General features: G+C 40.6%; 1 protein-coding gene across 1 annotated transcript in view; it reads right to left on the minus strand.

The window, feature by feature from the left end:
- Positions 1-11245: 11245 nt before the first annotated feature.
- The window catches only part of MAML2 (mastermind like transcriptional coactivator 2), a 269429-nt gene continuing 260202 nt past the window's right edge, over positions 11246-20472 (minus strand). Inside the window, exon 6 of the mRNA XM_063951490.1 lies at positions 11246-20352. Coding sequence (XP_063807560.1) covers positions 19433-20352 — 920 coding nt within the window. The 3' untranslated portion in view covers positions 11246-19432. The remainder of the gene's footprint in view (positions 20353-20472) is intronic.

Raw genomic sequence — 20472 nt, forward strand, 5'->3', positions numbered from 1 at the left:
GTTTTTGACCCGTACACGGGTACTTTGTTGTTCAGACGGGATGCCATGAGATCTATCTCTGGCGAACTCCACTTGTCTACTAGAGTCTGAAAGAACTCCGGATGTAGAGTCCATTCGCTTGCTTGAATGGCGTGTCGACTGAGAAAGTCTGCTTCCCAGTTTAGGACTCCCAAAACGAATACTGCAGACAATGCTGGAAGATGGAGTTCTGCCCATTTTAGTATGTGACTTACCTCCATCATTGCTGATTGACTGCGCGTTCCTCCCTGATGGTTGAGGTACGCTACCGCCGTTACATTGTCCGAGCGGATCTGGACTGGTCTTCCTTGAAGAGTGTCCTTTGCCTGAATCAGTGTCATGCATATGGCCCGAAGTTCTAACAGATTTATTGGCAAGCAACTTTCTTCTGTGGTCCATTGTCCCTGGAACCATAATCTTCCGGACACTGCTCCCCAGCCCTGAAGACTGGCATCTGTTGTCAGGATCTCCCAATCTGATATCCAAAATGGTCTCCCTTTGTTTAGATGGGATGTTTGCAGCCACCAGGCTAATGACTTTCTTACCTTGTGTGAAAGTACCATAGTCTGTTTGTTTATTGTCTTATGTATTCCATTCCATCTGGCCAGAATCAGATGCTGCAGAGGTCTTGAGTGGAATTGTGCATACTCCACCATGTCGAATGTTGACACCATCAAACCCATCAGTCGCATCGCTGCGTGGATTGATATTGTTTGACTGTGTAACAACTCATGAGTCCTTGACTGTACCTTGGCTATCTTGTCCCGTGGTAAAAATATTTTCTGCAGACTTGAATCCAGTACAGCCCCCAAGTGAGTCATCCGTTGTGACGGAACTAGAGACGATTTTGCCCAATTTATGAGCCATCCGTGCCTCTGCAGACATGTTATTGTCTGTTGGAGATGGTCCAGGAGCTTTTCCTGTGATTGTGCTAGAATTAACAGGTCGTCGAGGTATGGAAAAATTCTTATCCCCTGCTTGCGAAGATAAGCTGCCATAACCACCATGATCTTGGCAAACACTCTGGGTGCCGTGGCTAACCCAAAAGGTAATGCTGGGAACTGAAAATGCTGCTGGATGATAGCGAACCTGAGATAGCATTGATGGTACAGTGCTGTAGGGACATGTAGGTAATCATCCTGAATATCCAGGGATACCATATAATCCCCTGGTTCCATGGCCAAAACTATGGAGCGTGATGGTGTCTCCATGTGAAACCGAGGTACCCAAATGTATTTGTTCAGCATTTTGAGATTGAGAATTGTCCGGAATGACCCATTTGGCTTCTGAACCAAAAATAGGTTGGAGTAAAACCCCTTTCCCCATTGTGCAGGGGGTACTGGAATGATTACTCCTGACTTAAGCAATTTCTGAACTGCTTCTTGCAAAGCCCTGGCCTTCGTCTCTTCCCGAGATGGGCTGGTGCAGAAGAACCTTCGAGGAGGATGCTTCTTGAAGGGAAAAACATAACCCAGAGATACCCCTTCTTGCACCCAGGCATCTGTTGTAGACTGCTGCCATATCTGTGCAAACTGAAGAAGTCGGCCCCCTACCATGGGGTCCCCCAGGAAGAGGCCCACACCATCAAACCGATGGCTTATTCTCTGGTTTTGAAGCTGGCGTTCTTGTAGCCCATTGCTTTTTCACCTTACCAAATTTATTATATTGGGGCTTCTTCTGATCACTTTTTCCCTTTGCTTTTCCTTGTGACCCTAAGGGCCGAAAAGCGGGACCCCTACGTTTGGGGTTATATGTGGAAGGAAATTTTACCTTTTTGGAGTCTGCTTCTGACTCTAGAATATCTGTCAATTCTTTACCAAACAGAATGCTTCCAGTAAAAGGCAAAGATTCCAGAACCTTCTTAGATTCTGAATCAGCTTTCCATGTACGTAACCAAAGTGCTCTGCGAGCAGCTACTGTTGAAGCTGATGCCCTGGAGGCGATAGTGCCCATATCTAATGCTGCTTCTTCCAAGAATATTGCAGCTTGTTTTATGTGAGCTATATAGGATTCTTGCTCCCTTGAAGGTGCTGAAAGACCGCCTTCCAGTACCTCTATCCAGGCAGCAACTGCTTTTGCCATCCAAGCTGAAGCCATGGCTGGCCTTATGACTGCCCCAGACAGAGAAGATATGGTTTTCAGAAAACCATCCACTCTCCTATCTGTGACATTATTCAATGACGTTGATGGCAAAGGCAACATAGATTTTCACACTAATCGAATGACATGCGTATCTACTTTGGGAGCCATTTCCCATTTTAAACAGTCCCCAGCTGGAAAAGGATAATTGAAATCCAATTTTTTGGGAATTCTATATTTTTTTACTGGGTGTAGCCCAAGCCTCTTCCATGATTTCCGTAAGCTGGTCTGACCCTGGAAACTCAGTCTTACCTGCTTTGGGACGTTTAAATACAGGTGCCTTGGTTTTTAACACAGGTTCTGCTGAATCCTCTAAGGATAGAATGGCCTTTATTTCTCTAATTAGCAAAGCTATATACACTGAGCTGAGACCTTCTACTTGTTCTTCATATGCCGAAGTAGAGTATATAGAGCTTTCATCGTCCGATGAATCATCCTGTGTAGCCTGTGAAGTTGACGGCTTTCTTACACTTGGTTTATCAGCTTGTCTTTTAGCAGAAGCTGGTGAGGGAAATGATATACCGTAAGTATGGAGCTAGGTTATTAGTAGGTTATTAGTGTACCCCATTCCTGGTAGCGAAGCTGTAGGAATTACCCGTTCAGCTATACTGGACAAGGCCTGTGCAAACATTGCCCAAGGTGGATCTATCTGTACCTGACGTTGAACAGGGATCTGCCTTGTAATCTGCTGAAACGCAAAACAATTTGCACATAAACCATCCTGTACCAGATCCTGAGAGGATAATACAGTTTTGCAAGACAAACATGATATGAGTGTTGGTGTTACTGTGAGTGTACCCTCGTCACCTTTGCCGCTCTTAGACATGATAAGTAACCAGCATTTTCACAGTGTACTACACAATTTGTGACTGTAATCACTTTAACCTTCTAAAGTGATATCAATCTGACCCTACCCATGCACCAGCATTGAGGACCAGAAGAAACAACTGACAAACATATATTAAAGTCAGCAATCACACTAGCAGTCAGTCACATGTTATATATTAGTCATATGAGCACATAATCAACTACAAACACATTTTAAAGTTTGTAGGAGTACATATTACTGAATTCTGTTTTATACAGATCTTAAAGTATTCAGACGCAATGCGAAGAAAACCACAGTAATGTACACAGACTCATATGCAATAGGCACTTCAATTTAACTATTCATAGTGACAAAAGTAGATAGAAATTTACAGGGAGATTCACCTCACTTCCAAGATCGATCAATACGTTAGCGAATGCTGAGTGGATCCAGATGCTACTAGTGTACACTGCCACTCCGGGAACTCTTAAGTGGACACAGACGCACTGTGCATACAGATGCACCGGTCATACAGATGCCTGTACTGCGACCGGGTCTCCTCGCGGTAGCGCTTAGTGAACACAGACTCCTCGTGGTAGCGTCTGAGACAGAAGTGAGGCAACAGTTCATGGCGGGAGACTCGCGGAAACTGGTCATAAACTGGGGGGAGGGGTGACCAGGAGAGCATCTAACTCCCCACCGCTGACATCAACCCTAGGGATCGCAGCCTCATACTAATCCTGGTGCCTTATGATCCCTAAGGCCTAGCGCTGGAGCACCCGTGGTGGCGGTGCGTCAGAAACTGTTTGGTAGTCTGCTCCCAATACAGTGCGGCTGTGTCCGTATTCCCCGAATACGTGGAACTGATGCCTTACCTTCTCCCCATGCTTCAGCCACAGCCTGGTAACGTCTGCTGGACCTGCTAGTATATCCGACACAGATGCCTGTCGAAACAGCACTGTACACAAAGGTAAGCGTCGTTGCGAGAGAGTTGTTGGAGCGACTCTTTCCAATGGCCCTCATTCCGAGTTGTTCGCTCGGAGTTTTTCATCGCATCGCAGTGAGAATTCTCTTAGTGCGCATGCGCAATGTTCGCACTGCGACTGCGCCAAGTAACTTTACTATGAAGAAAGTAAGTTTACTCACGGCATTTTCATCGCTCCGACGTTCGCATTGTGATTGACAGGAAATGGGTGTTACTGGGCGGATGCACGGCGTTTTAGGGGCGTGTGGCAGGAAACGCTACCGTTTCCGGAAAAAACGCAGGAGTGGCCGGAGAAACGGTGGGAGTGCCTGGGCGAACGCTGGGTGTGTTTATGACGTCAGCCAGGAACGAAAAGCACTGAACTGATCGCACAGGCAGAGTAAGTCTGAAGCTACTCAGAAACTGCTATCTCGTTTGTAATCGCAATATTGCGCCTACGTCGGTCGCAATTTTAAGAAGCTAAGATTCACTCCCAGTAGGCGGCGGCTTAGCGTGTGTAACTCTGCTACATTCGCCTTGCGAGCGAACAACTCGGAATGAGGGCCAATACGCGTATAAGATGCTGTTAAGAAAGATTGTTCAAAAACATAGTAAGACTATAAAAATAAAATAAGAAAGCTTAGGGCTGCCAAGAACAGCAGCCCTCTGACCATGGTCTGGCTTCTGCCGCACTAAACAAAAAACTGATTTGCCTGAGGCAGTGGGCAGGGATATATGGACGAGCCCATTGCATCCTGGGAGGACTGAAAGCTTGTGATTGTTTGGTGCCAATCCACTGTCGCTCCATCATATCCCATTGTTATCCTGTGGATAACCTGTGGACCCTGCCGGAGAAAGTCTAAGTTGGTGAAGTGAAATGAGAAACAATTATATAAAAAATATTTTTTTTGTAATTAAAAATTTGAAAATTGGCATGTGCATATGTATTGACCACCTTTGCTATGAAGCCCCTCGAAAGTTCTGGTGCAACCAATAACCTTCAGAAGTCACATAATTAGTGAAATGAAGTCCACCTGTGTGCAATCTAAGTGTCACATGATCTGTCCGTATAAACACACCTTTTCTGAAAGGCCCTAGAGGCTGCAACACCACTAAGCAAGAGGCATCACACCATGTAGACCAGGGTTGGGTTATAAAAAAATATCCAAATCTTTGATGATCCCCCGGAGCACCATCACATCCATCATCTTCAAATGGAAAGAACATGGTACCACAACAAACCTGCCAAGAGAGGGCCGGCCACCAAAACTCACAGACCAGGGAAGGAGGGCATTAATTAGAGAGGCAGCACAGAGACCAAAGGTAACCTTGGACACTGAGAATGCCGCTGACACACGCTAGGAGGCGGGGAAACGCATCTGTCTTGATCTTCATTGACGGATCACAGCTCGATACACAGTTATTTTTGCTCATCAGCCGGCCGGTCTGACAACTGGAAACCCTAGTGCTAAAGGGATCCGGGTGAAGCATACTGCATCTACTGCCCACGGACTCCAGATAAGGCTGAAAAGTGAGAGAGCCACCAAGAGGAAGAGTGTAAAGCAGCCTGAAGGCAACATAGGCTAATTGCAGCGGGTTACATGGTAACTAAAAATCCATTATAACAGCAATATTGTGCATTGAATTAAGAACTGCTCCATGTGAGAAAAAGTATAAGAGGCATGAACTGCTAGAATGCCAACTGATTGGCACTGAAGGCACGGATTGCCACATGTTAACAACATATTAATGCATGAAATGCTTGGATATTAACAAAAGTTGCACGAAAAGGTTTCTGCAAGGCTTTGATATTGCCACTTACCCTTTATAGAGATACATGGATGCATAAAGTGCTATGTTAATGCACGATTCACCTGCTGATTAAAACAGCTGAGTACATAGTGATTGTGCATGCAGTAATTAAATGTATGGATAGAGTTCCATCTTCTTTTAAAAGTTATGTAAAAGGAGCTTTTTATTTTATTGTGTTGCATTGCATGTTTATTTCATGTATTTTGTGTGATGCTGGCCGGTATCAAAAGTGTGTATGTGGATTATTTATTTGTACATTAAAATCTACATCAGATTGAAGAAGTGCAATCTTATTGTTTTATACATAACCTTGAAGGAGCTGCAGAGTTCCACAGCAGAGACTGGTGTATCTGCACATGTGACCACAATAAGCCGTACACTCCATAGAGCTGGGAAGAGTGGCCAGACAAAAAGCCATTACTTAGTGTTAAAATGAAGATGGCACATTTTGAGTTTGCCAAAAGGCATGTGGATGACTCCCCAAATGTATGGAGGAAGGTGCTCAGGTCAGATGAGACCAAAACTTAACTTTTCGGCCACCAAGGAAAACCCCATGTCTAGCGCAAACCCAACACATCCCATCACCCCAAGAACACCATCCCCACAGTGAAACATGGTGGTGGCAGTATCATGCTGTGAGGATGTTTTTCAGCAGCAGGGACTGGGGAACTGTTTCGAGTCGAGGGAAAGATGGATGGTGCTAAATACAGGGATATTCATGAGCGAAACCTGTTTCAGTCTGCCTGTGAGTTGAGAATGGGACGGGGGTTCACCTTCCAGCAGGATAATGACCAGAAGCATACTGCTAAAGCAACACTTGAGTGATTTAAGGGGAAACATTTAAATTTGTTGGAATGGCCTAGTCAAAGCCAGATCTCAATCCAATTGCTGTTCACAAGCGGAAACCATCCAACATGAAGGAGCTGGATCAGTTTTGTCTTGAGGAATGGCCAAAAATCCCAGTGGCAAGATGAGGCAAGCTCATAGAGACTTATCCAAAGCGACTTGCAGCTGTAATTGCCGCAAAAGTTGGCTCTACAAAGTACTGACTTTAGGAGGGTGAATAGTTATACACGCTGAAGTTTTCTGTTATTTTGTGCTATTTGTTGTTTGCTTCACAATAAAAAAAAACAACCATCTTGTTGTAGGCATGTTCTGTGAATGAAATGATGCAAACCTTCAAACAATCCATTTTAATTCCAGCTTGTGAGGCAACAAAACATGAAAAATGCAAAGGGGGGGTGAATACTTTAGCAAGGCACTATATATATATATATATTGAAAAAGGGTCCAAACACCCCAAAACGTTGAAGTTACTTGCTGTTATTTGCGAGGTTATTTCTCCCCGAGTGTCAGATACCGATTGGGAGTTACACATGCTTGAATCAGGGCACTGGGGGCACGTTGTCATCAGTTGTAGGAGTGCCAGACAGCTACAGAAGCGTATATATATATATATATATATATATATATATATATATATATATATACATATATATATACTATACGTAGTGATGACACTGACACCTTCAAGATAAGTCATTTTCTTATTATAACTGTCTGCTTTATTTGTCACATTGCATAGACAGCTCTGCCAGGCCCCGATACTTGGAGGGGGCGTGGCCGACTTGGGGAGACATAGCCACGCCCTCTCCTTAAAAAATATTAAACATGGCGATCCCTCCCCACCCATACATTATGCAGGAATAGAGAGGACTGACTGCTTCTGCAGCAACTTCTTTCCCTAGCCCAGCTCACAACAGTATGTGCTGAGCTGGTGAGAGAGGCTGCTACGGCTGCAGTCTCTTCTCAGAGGCTGCCTGCAATGGTGGGTGGGGTAGCGGCCCTCCAACAGACCTGGGGCTGGGTAAATATTACCTCCCCCCCTCCCCCTCTTGGAAACACTGCCAATGTGTATCTTGAACTGCAGCCTGAAAAGAATGAGGGTCTACCAACAAAACCCCAGTCTAAAAAGTTGGAAATACAGAATTACTACGGCACTGTGATGGATAATAATGAATGGGTTATGTCACACCCAACTTACAGGAGATGTGTCTATCGGTGAGTTACCATTGCGGATTTTAACATACAGCCCTATGACTGAGGTGAGGTATCCAGTCAGATGGTTGACAGCAACCATCTCAGCATGTATAGTATCGACACAATGTAGGTATTGGAGTAACGACATGTTTCAAACTGTCTGCAGGCATCATGACGACACTGTGAAATGTTGACATTCTGAATTTGCTGACAGGGATTGGCGCCGCGAGAGGGAGAGAAAGGGCCGAGGTTAGGGTTTAGGTTGTAGGGGGAGAGGTTAGGGTTAGGCACTAGGGGGATGGATGCTGCTGAGATGTTTCCACTGGATCTGCTCCACACATGACAACCAGGACCTGGAAGAAGATACTGCACACACCGCTAGACCACCAGGGACAGTTTGTCGACGGATTATCATGTAGACATATCATCCATGTAGACATGAATGACGACATGGCCACTGTCAACATGCTCAATGTTGACATGGCTAGTTTGACCATGTCAACCTGATGACTGTTGACATAATAACTGTCGTCGACCAAACATAAACACACCCTGAGTGGACTCACAGGTAATTAAATTGACCCCTTTGTATTATTTTTCTGAGGGTGTTTCATTAAGTTGGTTCTTCACTGTGCATGTGTTGGCCCCTCAAGAAAGCAGAGCAGGGTGCTTTGAAGGGTCCCTCACCACCTCCGGACAGAAGTGGTAGCTCTTCCCCTAAATACAGCTACATGAGACTAATAATTAGGGACTATACTGCTAAAGTGCTGTAGCTACGTTGTATATTAATGTGACACTATATCAGTGTTTTAAACCATTAAGATTTTGATATCACTACTACATTAAATTAATTTAGCATTTTTTAATTTCTGTGAGCACCATTCCTCATTCTCCCCCCCCCCCCCCCCCCCCCAATGTTGCCTTGGGCTGTTATTGGTTTGTGACAGGTGCACATAGGGCCGGATTATAGGAGGGGCGACAGAGGCGGTCGTCCCGGGGTCCTCACACATTAGGGGCCCCCACACACTGCTATTTCAACTGGAGCAGACCCCATCCGGCAGCTCAGCTGTTCATTAACCATGGCCGCCAAGGAGCTCCTCTTTCTACAGTCTCGAGAGATAGTGAAGTGAAATTCCACAAGACACCGAGCCAGAGCTGCCTGCGTGTACTGCACATTCCAACGTGATGTCCCTGCCCAGTCTGCTGGTCTGTGGTAATGTGTGCATGTGAATGTGTGTGTTTTTTTTTACGGTTGTGCACACAGGTGGTGGTGGTGGGAGGGTGCTCAGGGGTGTTTGCCAGCAATTTTAGTAGTGGGGTCCCCACAACTTTGTTGCCCCTGGGCCACCTCAAGCCTTAATCCGGCCCTGGGTACACACTAGTTTATGCTTGTCATTTCCACATCTCTCTTACAGTTTTTAACTATATTTCTGAGAGTAAAATAATTTGAAATGTAAACAAATAACACAACTATGCTATTGATATTATAATATTATGTACTACAGGTTGAGTATCCCTTATCCAAAACACTTGGGACCAGAGGTATTTTGGATATCGGATTTTTCCGTATTTTGGAATAATTGCATACCATAATGAGATATCATGGCGATGGGACCCAAGTCTAAGCACAGAATACATTTGTTTCATATACACCTTATACACACAGCCTGAAGGTAATTTTAGCCAATATTTTTAATAACTTTGTGCATGAAACAAAGGTGGTCATTCCGAGTTGTTCGCTCGCAAGCGGATTTAAGCAGATTTGCTCATGCTAAGCCGCCGCCTACTGGGAGTGAATCTTAGCATCTTAAAATTGCGAATGATGTATTCGCAATATTGCGATTACACACCTCGTAGCAGTTTCTGAGTAGCTTCAGACTTACTCGGCATCTGCGATCAGTTCAGTGCTTGTCGTTCCTGGTTTGACGTCACAAACACACCCAGCGTTCGCCCAGACACTCCCCCGTTTCTCCGGCCACTCCTGCGTTTTTTCCGGAAACGGTAGCGTTTTTTCCCACACGCCCATAAAACGGCCTGTTTCCGCCCAGTAACACCCATTTCCTGTCAATCACATTACGATCGCCAGAACGATGAAAAAGCCGTGAGTAAAAATCCTAACTGCATAGCAAATTTACTTGGCGCAGTCGCAGTGCGGACATTGCGCATGCGCATTAAGCGGAAAATCGCTGCGATGCGAAGATTTTTACCGAGCGAACAACTCGGAATGACCACCAAAGTGTGTGTACATTCACACAATTCATTTATGTTTCATATACACCTTATACACACAGCCTGAAGGTCATTTAATACAATATTTTTAATAACTTTGTGTATTAAACAAAGTTTGAGTACATTGAGCCACAGAAAACAAAGATTTCACTATCTCACTCTCACTCAAAAAAGTCCGTATTTCGGAATATTTGGATATGGGATACTCAACCTGTATTACACTTTGCACTTATTCAGGGATCACAAATATACAAAATGTTTTATAAAATTGATTATGAGTTTAAATGATATATTATTTATAAAATATAATAAAATAATAATAATAATAATAATAATAATAATAATAATAAAATAATAGATTATAATAATAGAGAATAAATTAGACAATATCAATGGATTTAAAATAATACATTATAAAATAATAAGAATAGATTATAAAATAAATTACAATAATATATTATGAAACAAATCATAAGAATAAGTTAGAAAACTGTTAATAAGAATACACTGTATACTAAATTATTAGAATAGATTTGACAATAATAAGAACTGTAAAATAAATGATTATGTAACTATGTAACTATTATTAAATAATAAGAATATATTATAAAAATTAGTTTCTAAAATAGTTTATAAGAATAGATTGCAAAACAGATTGCAAAAACAGGTCAAAAGAATAGTTGCTAACATAGATTATAAGAATAGATAATAAAATAATAAGAAAACATAAAAGAATAATATAAAATAAATCATAAGAATATATTATAAATGAAATTCTGAAAATACATTAGAAAAGAATAAGAATAAAGTCTGAAATAAAATAATAAAGATTTAAAATAGACCACACTTAGGGAAATTAAACTGAATGAAGCTCAGCAAAAAGTGACCTTTAAGACCAAAAGGGACCAAGAAAAACTTCAATCAAATGCATTTTTAAAGATCGTTTTCTGTTTACTCCAATTTTATATAACACCCCTGTTTTTGTTTCAATTTGTGTTGACATTTTATGGGGGTTATTATAACAATACACAACTTAATTTTTACACATAAACTGAAGCAATTTGAAAATTGAAATTTTTTATTGTTTGTTAACTACTATGCTTGTGTTAATATAAAATAAATCAATTGATATTTTACTGTGAAAAAAAGTATTTACACAAATACAAAATGTAAAAAAGTATCAGAACATATCAATATGTAGAGAACAATATATAAAACAACAAGGTAAAATGTGATACATGTAGGTCTTAAAAAAAAAAGGCATATCTTAAATGATATACAATGAGCTTAAAAACACCGGTGACATTTAGTAAAATGATTGCAGTTTATGACATGTTTATTTGTATTATATAAAGTATATAGGTTTCATACTAAAAATTAGTTTTCTACAAAAAAATATACAAAAGCTGGCAGTTAAGAAAAAAATGCAAAAAAATAAAATAAAAAAGCTTACAAATTCAAAAACATAGATATTCACAAATGTATAATTTACAATTGTATGTTATACAAATAGATAATGTCACTGTTTGGCCTTATAGTTGTATTTGCAAGGATTGTTGTTTAGCCCCACTTCTAACTCCATGGACTAAATGTAGCACAAAGTGCAAATTAAACCTAACACGGCCTATAACAGGGCAGCAACCTCATCCAGCTCAAGTAATGGGGCCCATACAGAGAGATGGATTGCACCAACTCCCCGTTCTGCTGAAGCCGGGGAATCGGGAAAATCCAAAATGTTGGACTTCCTCGATTTGCTGATACTGACCAGACAGGGATCTGTAAATTGGAAATTTTAATATGCAGAATTTCCCCGATAATACAATGGATTGCTGATCATCGATGGACAGTTTTGATAGGATAATCTGGGAATATCGGCGCTTATACATGGCCTGCATAACACGTGGTTCTTTTATTGCGAATATACAGATCACAGCATATTATAGGCCTACAAATCTCAGCATTACATGCCAACCTCCTTGTGGTTTTACGACAATGGGAGAACCACCAACTGCTATAGCGGATCAAATTGGAGTGACCTGGTGCATTAGCTTTAACTTGTACTAAATAATATTTTTATTGTCAGTATTTATTTACAGTGTTCTAGGTAATGACACAAAGCTGCTCACAGGACATAATAGAATTAAGCATAGAGAATATGCAGGGCCGCCAGGAGATCCTTCAGGCTTTAGTACGGGGGGGGGGCGAGGACAAAAGTGGTGTAACAGCTGCGTGTCAGTGAGCCGTCTTTAAAGGGGGTATACTCTCACCATTATGGGGGTGTGGCTTACCTGCCAGACATGCCTAGGCCCACAGAAAAACCCAAGTACATTAAAGTCACACTCCACCACCTCCACCCTGAGAATTTGGCAAATGTACCACGCTCCCTTGAATCCATGGCAGACAGCAGTGTAATTTAAGGGCTATTAAAATAAACCAAATAAAATATTAAAATAAATCACATACTTGAACACTAACAAAAACAAACACACAAACAGACAAACAGGGAGATTGGAAAAGGAAAATTAATTTTGTAAAAGTTACAGGCCAATAAATTAAAGTTATATAAAGGTGTTGAAAAGTCTTCTAAAACCTTTCACAATGAGGGAATGTTTATATAGATTTGTGAAAGTTATAAAATGTTTTAATAAGTAAGGTAGTACAATTAGGAACTTAAGGCATTAGTGAAAGCATTGGAGTGTTGTACCGTTTAAACTGTTCATAGATAGCTGGAAAAAGTGGAGTTAAAACAATGTTCTTTCATTGCCTACTTGAATCAATCTAAATTGCAAGCTTCTGAGACTACTTAGGTCGCTTCACCAGGCATGGTATACCATAGAATTTGAAGTTCCTTCTATTATAAACAGAAGGTCAAGGCAATTAGACTGCTGTCATATATACGTTGTAAACAATTGCTCAAACCTAAATGCAGATATCGATCATCAGATCTGTCAAGGAATTACAATGTGAACCTGAGAGTCAAAATTATTATTTATAGGCTCTACATACTCGTACATATGGGCTCATTTACCAATGAGTGATAAATGTCACTGTGAGTGATCAATTGCACCAGCCAATCAGCTTCGAACTTTCATTTTTCAAACACAGGCCCCTATTTATCAAACATTGGAGAGTGATAAATAACACAGTGATAAAGTACCAGCCAATCAGCTCCTAAATGCCATGTTACAGGCTGTTTGAAAAATGACAGTTAAGAGCTGATTGGTTGGCACTTTATCACTGTGCAATTTTATCACTCTCCAAGGCTTGATAAATCTGGGCCACAGTCTGTAACATGACAGTTAGGAGCTGATTGGCTGGTGCAATTTATTACTCTCCAAGGCTTGATAAATCTGGGCCAGTCTGTAACATGGCAGTTAGGAGCTGATTGGCTGGTGAAATTTATCACTCTCCAAGGCTTGATAAATCTGGGCCACAGTCTGTAACATGGCAGTTAGAAGCTAATTGGCTGGTGCAATTTATCACTCTTCAAGGCTTGATAAATTTGGGCTACAGTCTGTAACATGGAAGTTAGGAGCTGATTGGCTGGTGCAATTTATCACTCACAGTGAAATGTATCACTCATTGATAAATTAGCCTAATAATTACATGATTTTACATATTCTATGTTATTTCATGACTTGCAGAGAGACCAAAGTTGTCTCTAAATCTTTCTATAATTCTTACATGTATTATTTCCTTAAAAAATAACTAACATAAATGTATTTTATCAGAGTGAATGTATGTAATTGTCCAGTGACACCAGCAGATGGCAGTGTATACTTCTGTCATTCAGTTTACTAGTGACTTGAGCAGATCTTCATTTGGAGGATGTGGTTTTGGTTTTGTTTGTTGTGTATAGTACTGTGGATTACTAACCAAGAACATGTTGCTCTAGTGGTAAAATCAAAACTGAATTTAATTATTTGTATACTGAAAGAGAAAATGTTATTTTGGGCATTGCACGTGCTGTGGGAGAGTTTTACAGCTTGTTCACTGTGACCACTGATCTAAATAAAAAAGCATTCATTTGCTGGCTGCCCTATTTCCATCTCGGCAAATAGTCTTATTTTTGAAGGACAGTCCTGATTTTCAGTGATCAAAAGGATTTTTAGCCTGTCAGAGGGCGTGGTAATGAGTATCAGGGGCAGTGTAAGGAAACATAGGGGTAAAATTCCTTGCCTGGAACACCGTCCAAATGGGTAATAAATCCCTTATCTGTATATTAAAGTTGACCCCTCGACTATATACAAGAGATGCACACATTGTAAGGGGTTTAGTTATTACAAACGGCATGCCTAACCGTCCCAGTTTTGGAATAACAGTCCCCTCAAATTGGGTTCCTCAGGCAACATGTTTACCCCAAATCACTGGAAGTTAGGAGGTATGCCAGCGATGCTGGTACAAGTTGCAGGTGTCTCTGGTGCCCGTGGCTATTGGACAGAGATTTTAGCAGATGGTCTTAATCAGTGTTTTTTTACACTTTGAAGTCTCAGAATTCCCTCTGGACAAAATCTAAAAATTCACTGTCCCCCCTACCCCGTTCAAGTATCTAAGAAAATTTTTGGCTGAAGTCTCAATTTTGGTTGACTCCATACCCCTCTGCAGTGTCAAATGATATAAGACACTATTATTGTCATCCTATATGATGAGTGGCGGACATTTTCTTGTACACAATGTTGTGACTGGAAGCCTAAAAGAAAAATGTCCGCCGTGGTAGTTGCAAACACTGGTCTTGATGGAAGCCTCCGGTATGCCCACGGCTCTACCCATTTCAGAGCATTGGGAGGTTTGTACAAGTGATGTGACCATTTAAAGTCTAAATGTATACTTTAAATATTACTTTAAATACAAAATTAGCTTAAATATAAAGCTGCTACAATAGCTTGTATAAGTGTCTGCCTGACTATGGCATTTATTCATCATATCTTATAATAAGATGTCAATACACTCTACTATCCTGGACAGTGGGTGCAAGAAATGATTCATCAAACAAAACCAAACAAATCATACATAATACAAATCATACACCAAACAAATCATACATCATACAAATCATACACCAAACAAATCATGAATAAAACAAATCATATACCAAACAAATAATGCATAATACAAATCATACACCAAAAAATCATGCATAAATCAAATCGTACACTAAACAAATCATACATCATACAAATCATACACCAAACAAATCATGGATAAAACAAATCATACACCAATCAAATCGTGCATAAAACAAATTATACACTAAACAAATCATATACCAAACAAATAATGCATAATACAAATCATACACCAAACAAATCATGCATAAAACAAATCATACACCAAACAAATCAACAATAAAACAAATCATACTCCAAACAAATCATATACCAATACAATCATGCATAAAACAAATCGTACACTAAACAAATCATACACCAAACAAATCACGCATAAAACAAATCATACTCCAAACAAATCATTTACCAAACAAATAATGCATAATACAAATCACACACCAAACAATTAATGCATAAAACAAATCATACACCAAACAAATAATATACCAAATAATGCATAATACAAATCATACACCAAACAAATCATGTATAACACAAATCATACACCAAACAAATCATACATAATACAAATCATACACCAAACAAATCATACATCATACAAATCATACACCAAACAAATCATACACCAAACAAATCATGAATAAAACAAATCATATACCAAACAAATAATGCATAATACAAATCATACACCCAAAAAATCATGCATAAATCAAATCGTACACTAAACAAATCATACACCAAACAAATCATGGATAAAACAAATCATACACCAATCAAATCGTGCATAAAACAAATTATACACTAAACAAATCATACACCAAACAAATAATGCATAATACAAATCATACACCAAACAAATCATGCATAAAACAAATCATACACCAAACAAATCAACAATAAAACAAATCATACTCCAAACAAATCATATACCAAAACAATCATGCATAAAACAAATCGTACACTAAACAAATCATACACCAAACAAATCACGCATAAAACAAATCATACTCCAAACAAATCATATACCAAACAAATAATGCATAATACAAATCACACACCAAACAATTAATGCATAAAACAAACAAATAATATACCAAATAATGCATAATACAAATCATACACCAAACAAATCATGCATAACACAAATCATACACCAAACAAATCATGCATAATACAAATCATACACCAAACAAATTATGTATAAAACAAATCATACACCAAACAAATCATAAATAAAACAAATCATACACCAAACAAATCATGCATAATACAAATCACACACCAAACAAATCATACATAGTACAAATCATACACCAAACAAATCATACTTAATGCAAATCATACCCCAAATAAACCATACACATACATACCAACTTCTGGTCCATGGAAATAGTGACCCAAAAAGGGCATGGGCGTGGCCTTGGATGAGTGGGTAGGGCCTTGCGGTAAGTTCCTATTATCAGCATGTTGGAGGTGTGCCAGTTCTCCCCAAGCAGCTGGGTAGCCCCCGGCTCACCTCCCTGCACTGAATAGATATCGTGCACATGACATCTATACAGGGATCACTCGCTGCTTTGATGGGGCCCGCAAGTGGGACAGCGGGACAGTGTCCAAATAGCGGGACTGTCCCGCAGGAATCGGGACAGCTGGTAGGTATGCATACATAATACAAATCATACACTAAACAAATCATACATAATACAACTCATACACTATAGAAATGATACATAATCCAAATCATATACCAAACAAATCACAAATACAAATCATATACCACACAAATCATACACATACATCCAGGGGCGTGGCCAGAACTATGTGGTCCCCATAGCAACATTTTGTATGGGCCCCTGTCCCAATGCTTATAGACACCACTCTACAGTACAACAATTGTTAATTTTATGCCCCATAGTAGGTCCCTAGTTTATTTTCTGAACTATAGTAGTGCCGTAGATAATGTTATGCCCCATAGTAGTGCCCTAGTTTATTCTTTGAACTATAGTAGAGCTGGGATGCTAACAGTCGGGATGGCGGCCAGTCATGTGACCGATGCTGGAATCCCAACACCACACGGAACACCAACTGCTGCCATCCCAAAGGTAAGTATCGGGGTCACTGTTAGGGTTAGGGCCAGGGTTAGGCACTAGAGGGTGGGTTAACCGTAGCTGCCACCCCCCAAGTGTTAGCCCTAGCCACCCCCCCGGAGTCTTAGCCCTAGCCGCCACCCTCAGCATCTTAGCCCTAGCCACCACCCCAGGGAGGTTAGGGTAGGGGACAGGGGAGTGGTAAAATAATTAACCCGTACCCTGTCGTCATTCTCAATGTAAGGGATGCCGATGTCGGTTATGTGACCGCCGGGATCCCATACCGAACCCGTAGAGCCCTAGTTCACATTATGTCACATTGTAGGGGTGCCATTACACATTATGCCACACAGTTCCCCCAATTCACATTATGACATACAGTGCCCCCAGTTCATATTATGCCATATTACCGTGCCCAAGTTCATATTATGGAACATTATAATGTCCTCCAGTTCATTTTATACCACATTGCAATGAGCAGGTACAGAGGCACATCTAGATATATTGCAGACCCCAAGGCCAAAGTCTGCAGGGGCCCCTATGTACCACCCAATTATGAAAATGTATGTAACACTTGTAACTGTGACAGGGAAGGTGGGCCTCTCTCAGCTCTGGGCCCCATAGCAGCAGCACTCCCTGCACCTATGGTAGCCACACCCTTGTATATAACACATGTAACTGTGACAGGGAAGGTGGGCCCCTCTCAGCTCTGGGCCCCATAGCAGCAGCACTCCCTGCACCTATGGTAGATACACCCTTGCATACTGCCCAACTTCTGACCCGTGGAGATTGGTACAATGGGAGGTATGGATACATAATCCAAATCATACACCAAACAAATCACGCATAATACCAATCATACACCACAAAAATCACACATACTACAAATCATATACAAAACAAATCACACATCATACAAAATCATACACCAAACAAGCTATACATAATAGAAATCCTACACCACACAAATCACGCTTAATACAAATTCATACAATAAACAAATCACACAATGCAAATACAAATCTTACACCATATAAATTCTACATAATACAAATCATACACCAAATAAATCACACATAAAACAAATCACACACACAAACATAACAAGTAGATATGAAGTTGACAATGTAAGTGGGGAGTGAAACAGAGTTTATCCAGCTGTAATGTGTGAGTTTTAACATTATGTGATGCTTTTCACTGTATATATAAGGTGTAGTAATCTATATTTTATATTTGCCCTCACTGGTATATATAATGTTTAAAGGTTTATAAGCAATGAGTGATTAATACATTAGCTTTTCATTATAGGCAGGTGCTGTTCAGTCAGGAAGCCGAATGGTGGCAAGCAAGAAAACTGTAGGGTATTAGCCAAAAAATGTGTATAAATATACTTAGATCAAAAGTTACTTTAGTTACAATGTTTGCCTGCATATTTATTATCAGATAATCCTGTCATGTACGTGCCATAAAATTTGATTTTTATTTTCTTTTTAGTGGGCACTCTTCAAACATGTAAGTGGGATGTGCTCTATGTACAATGCAGTCAGTTGTGTTTACTGTATAGAACATTTAGATCCGTAAATAAAAGATTAATAAGGAACCACGATTTGGGAATTAACTAAAACAGACAAATATACAAGGTAGAAGGAATTTAGTAAAAGATGTTACCTTTGTGGATGGTGGTAATTGTTATAGACTGTGTTTGCAAATACAACCATTGGTTAGATACACCGTCGGGATCCTGACCGGATCCCAGATACACAACTAGCAGAATGATATGTAACTTTTTAGACAGAAGTCAGGGCAGGTGCAGTTCCTTGTCTAATCCCTACTGTCTCCACAGTGTCATTTGGCCAACGTTAGTGTTCAGAACAGAGGCCCCCATTCAGTACCAGCCAATCAGCTCCTAACTTCCATGTCACATGCTGTGTTTGAAAAATGACAGTTAGGAGCTGATTGGCTGGTACTTTATCACCATGCTATTTATCACTCTCCAAGGCTTGATAAATCTGGGTCAAAGTAAAAAATGCACCCATTACTATTAGGTAGTGTACATAACCAATGGGTAGGATTTGGGTTATAATTGCAAAACAGAGCCATAGATCCAATCTTTCCACTTTTAAACCCCCACCACCAGAAAGCTCCACGATGGTCATCTTATCCATTAAAATATGGTATCTGTAGCATTTGTGGAGTCACAATGCATCATGATAAACATTTTTAGAAACTATACAGGAAGTCTATTGCATCCTTTCCTGGCAATACGATTTCACGAGTGGCCTTTAAAGATTTCATCCAGGTTAATATCTTTCATCCAGTCATCATTTATGTGACCCGTTTTCAGTAATGCGTCAATGAATTCAGAATCACTATTGGGAGATGAACCTAGTCCAGCGTTCTGAGTAAGGAAATCAAAGGAACTCAAGTCATTACTGGAGTCATTTCTCTGAAAGGCTCTAAAATTTGGACTGGTTGGATTATAGGCACTGGCTGGCATTGTTGTGCTTCCACCTGCTTGGCTTTGGTTTGCCAACATTTGTGATCTCATCTGCGTTTGCCCATGATTAAAGCCTCGGAGAGGTTCCATCGTTTGACCACTGTTTGTTGGGGTCATTTGATTTACAGGGCTCATTTGTACCCCTGGGTTTACTTGATTGGGCAGCGACAAAGCGCGTTGAGGGAATTGCTGATGGCCCATCATACCTTGGAGCGACTGGTTTGAAAATTGGTTGCTGTTGGAGTAGGTGAGCATATCCTGCCGTTTTGCCTCTGTAGTCAGCCATTTCTGTGCGGTAGATGAGTTACTGATGACATTTGATGTCCTTTGTGCTGTTGCATTTGACCCGTGATTTGAACCAGGTCTAAAAGGTGGAGGGTTCGCTCCAGGTGAGGCACCAAAGGATGGCATGTTATTTCCTGGTGTACTTGTTGAGGGACGTGACAGACCGTTACCATTTTGGCTTGCCCCCATCTGACTAGGACTGGTCTGCGGTTGCATTTGGGTAACACTATTGTATATGGTTTGCTGCGAACACGATACGTTCCCGTATATAGTTGGACTTCCCTGAAGAGACGGCATTCTAGAACCATGGTTTGTCGAAGAATGGGTTTGATTCTGAGGGGTCATATGTGTTGAAGTTAAAGTTGTTACTGGTGGATCGGAGTTGACACCTCCTGTTGGCAAGCCACCTGCAAAAGAAAAGGTTTATTAGTTACATCCAGCAACATCTTGTTATGCATGGCACTGCCTGAATACAATTCAAGAATTTTTTTGTATTTGATATAAAAAAAATTCCGGGTCTTATTTAT

This window comes from Pseudophryne corroboree, chromosome 2 (genome assembly GCF_028390025.1).
Source record: "Pseudophryne corroboree isolate aPseCor3 chromosome 2, aPseCor3.hap2, whole genome shotgun sequence".
NCBI lineage: Eukaryota > Metazoa > Chordata > Amphibia > Anura > Myobatrachidae > Pseudophryne > Pseudophryne corroboree.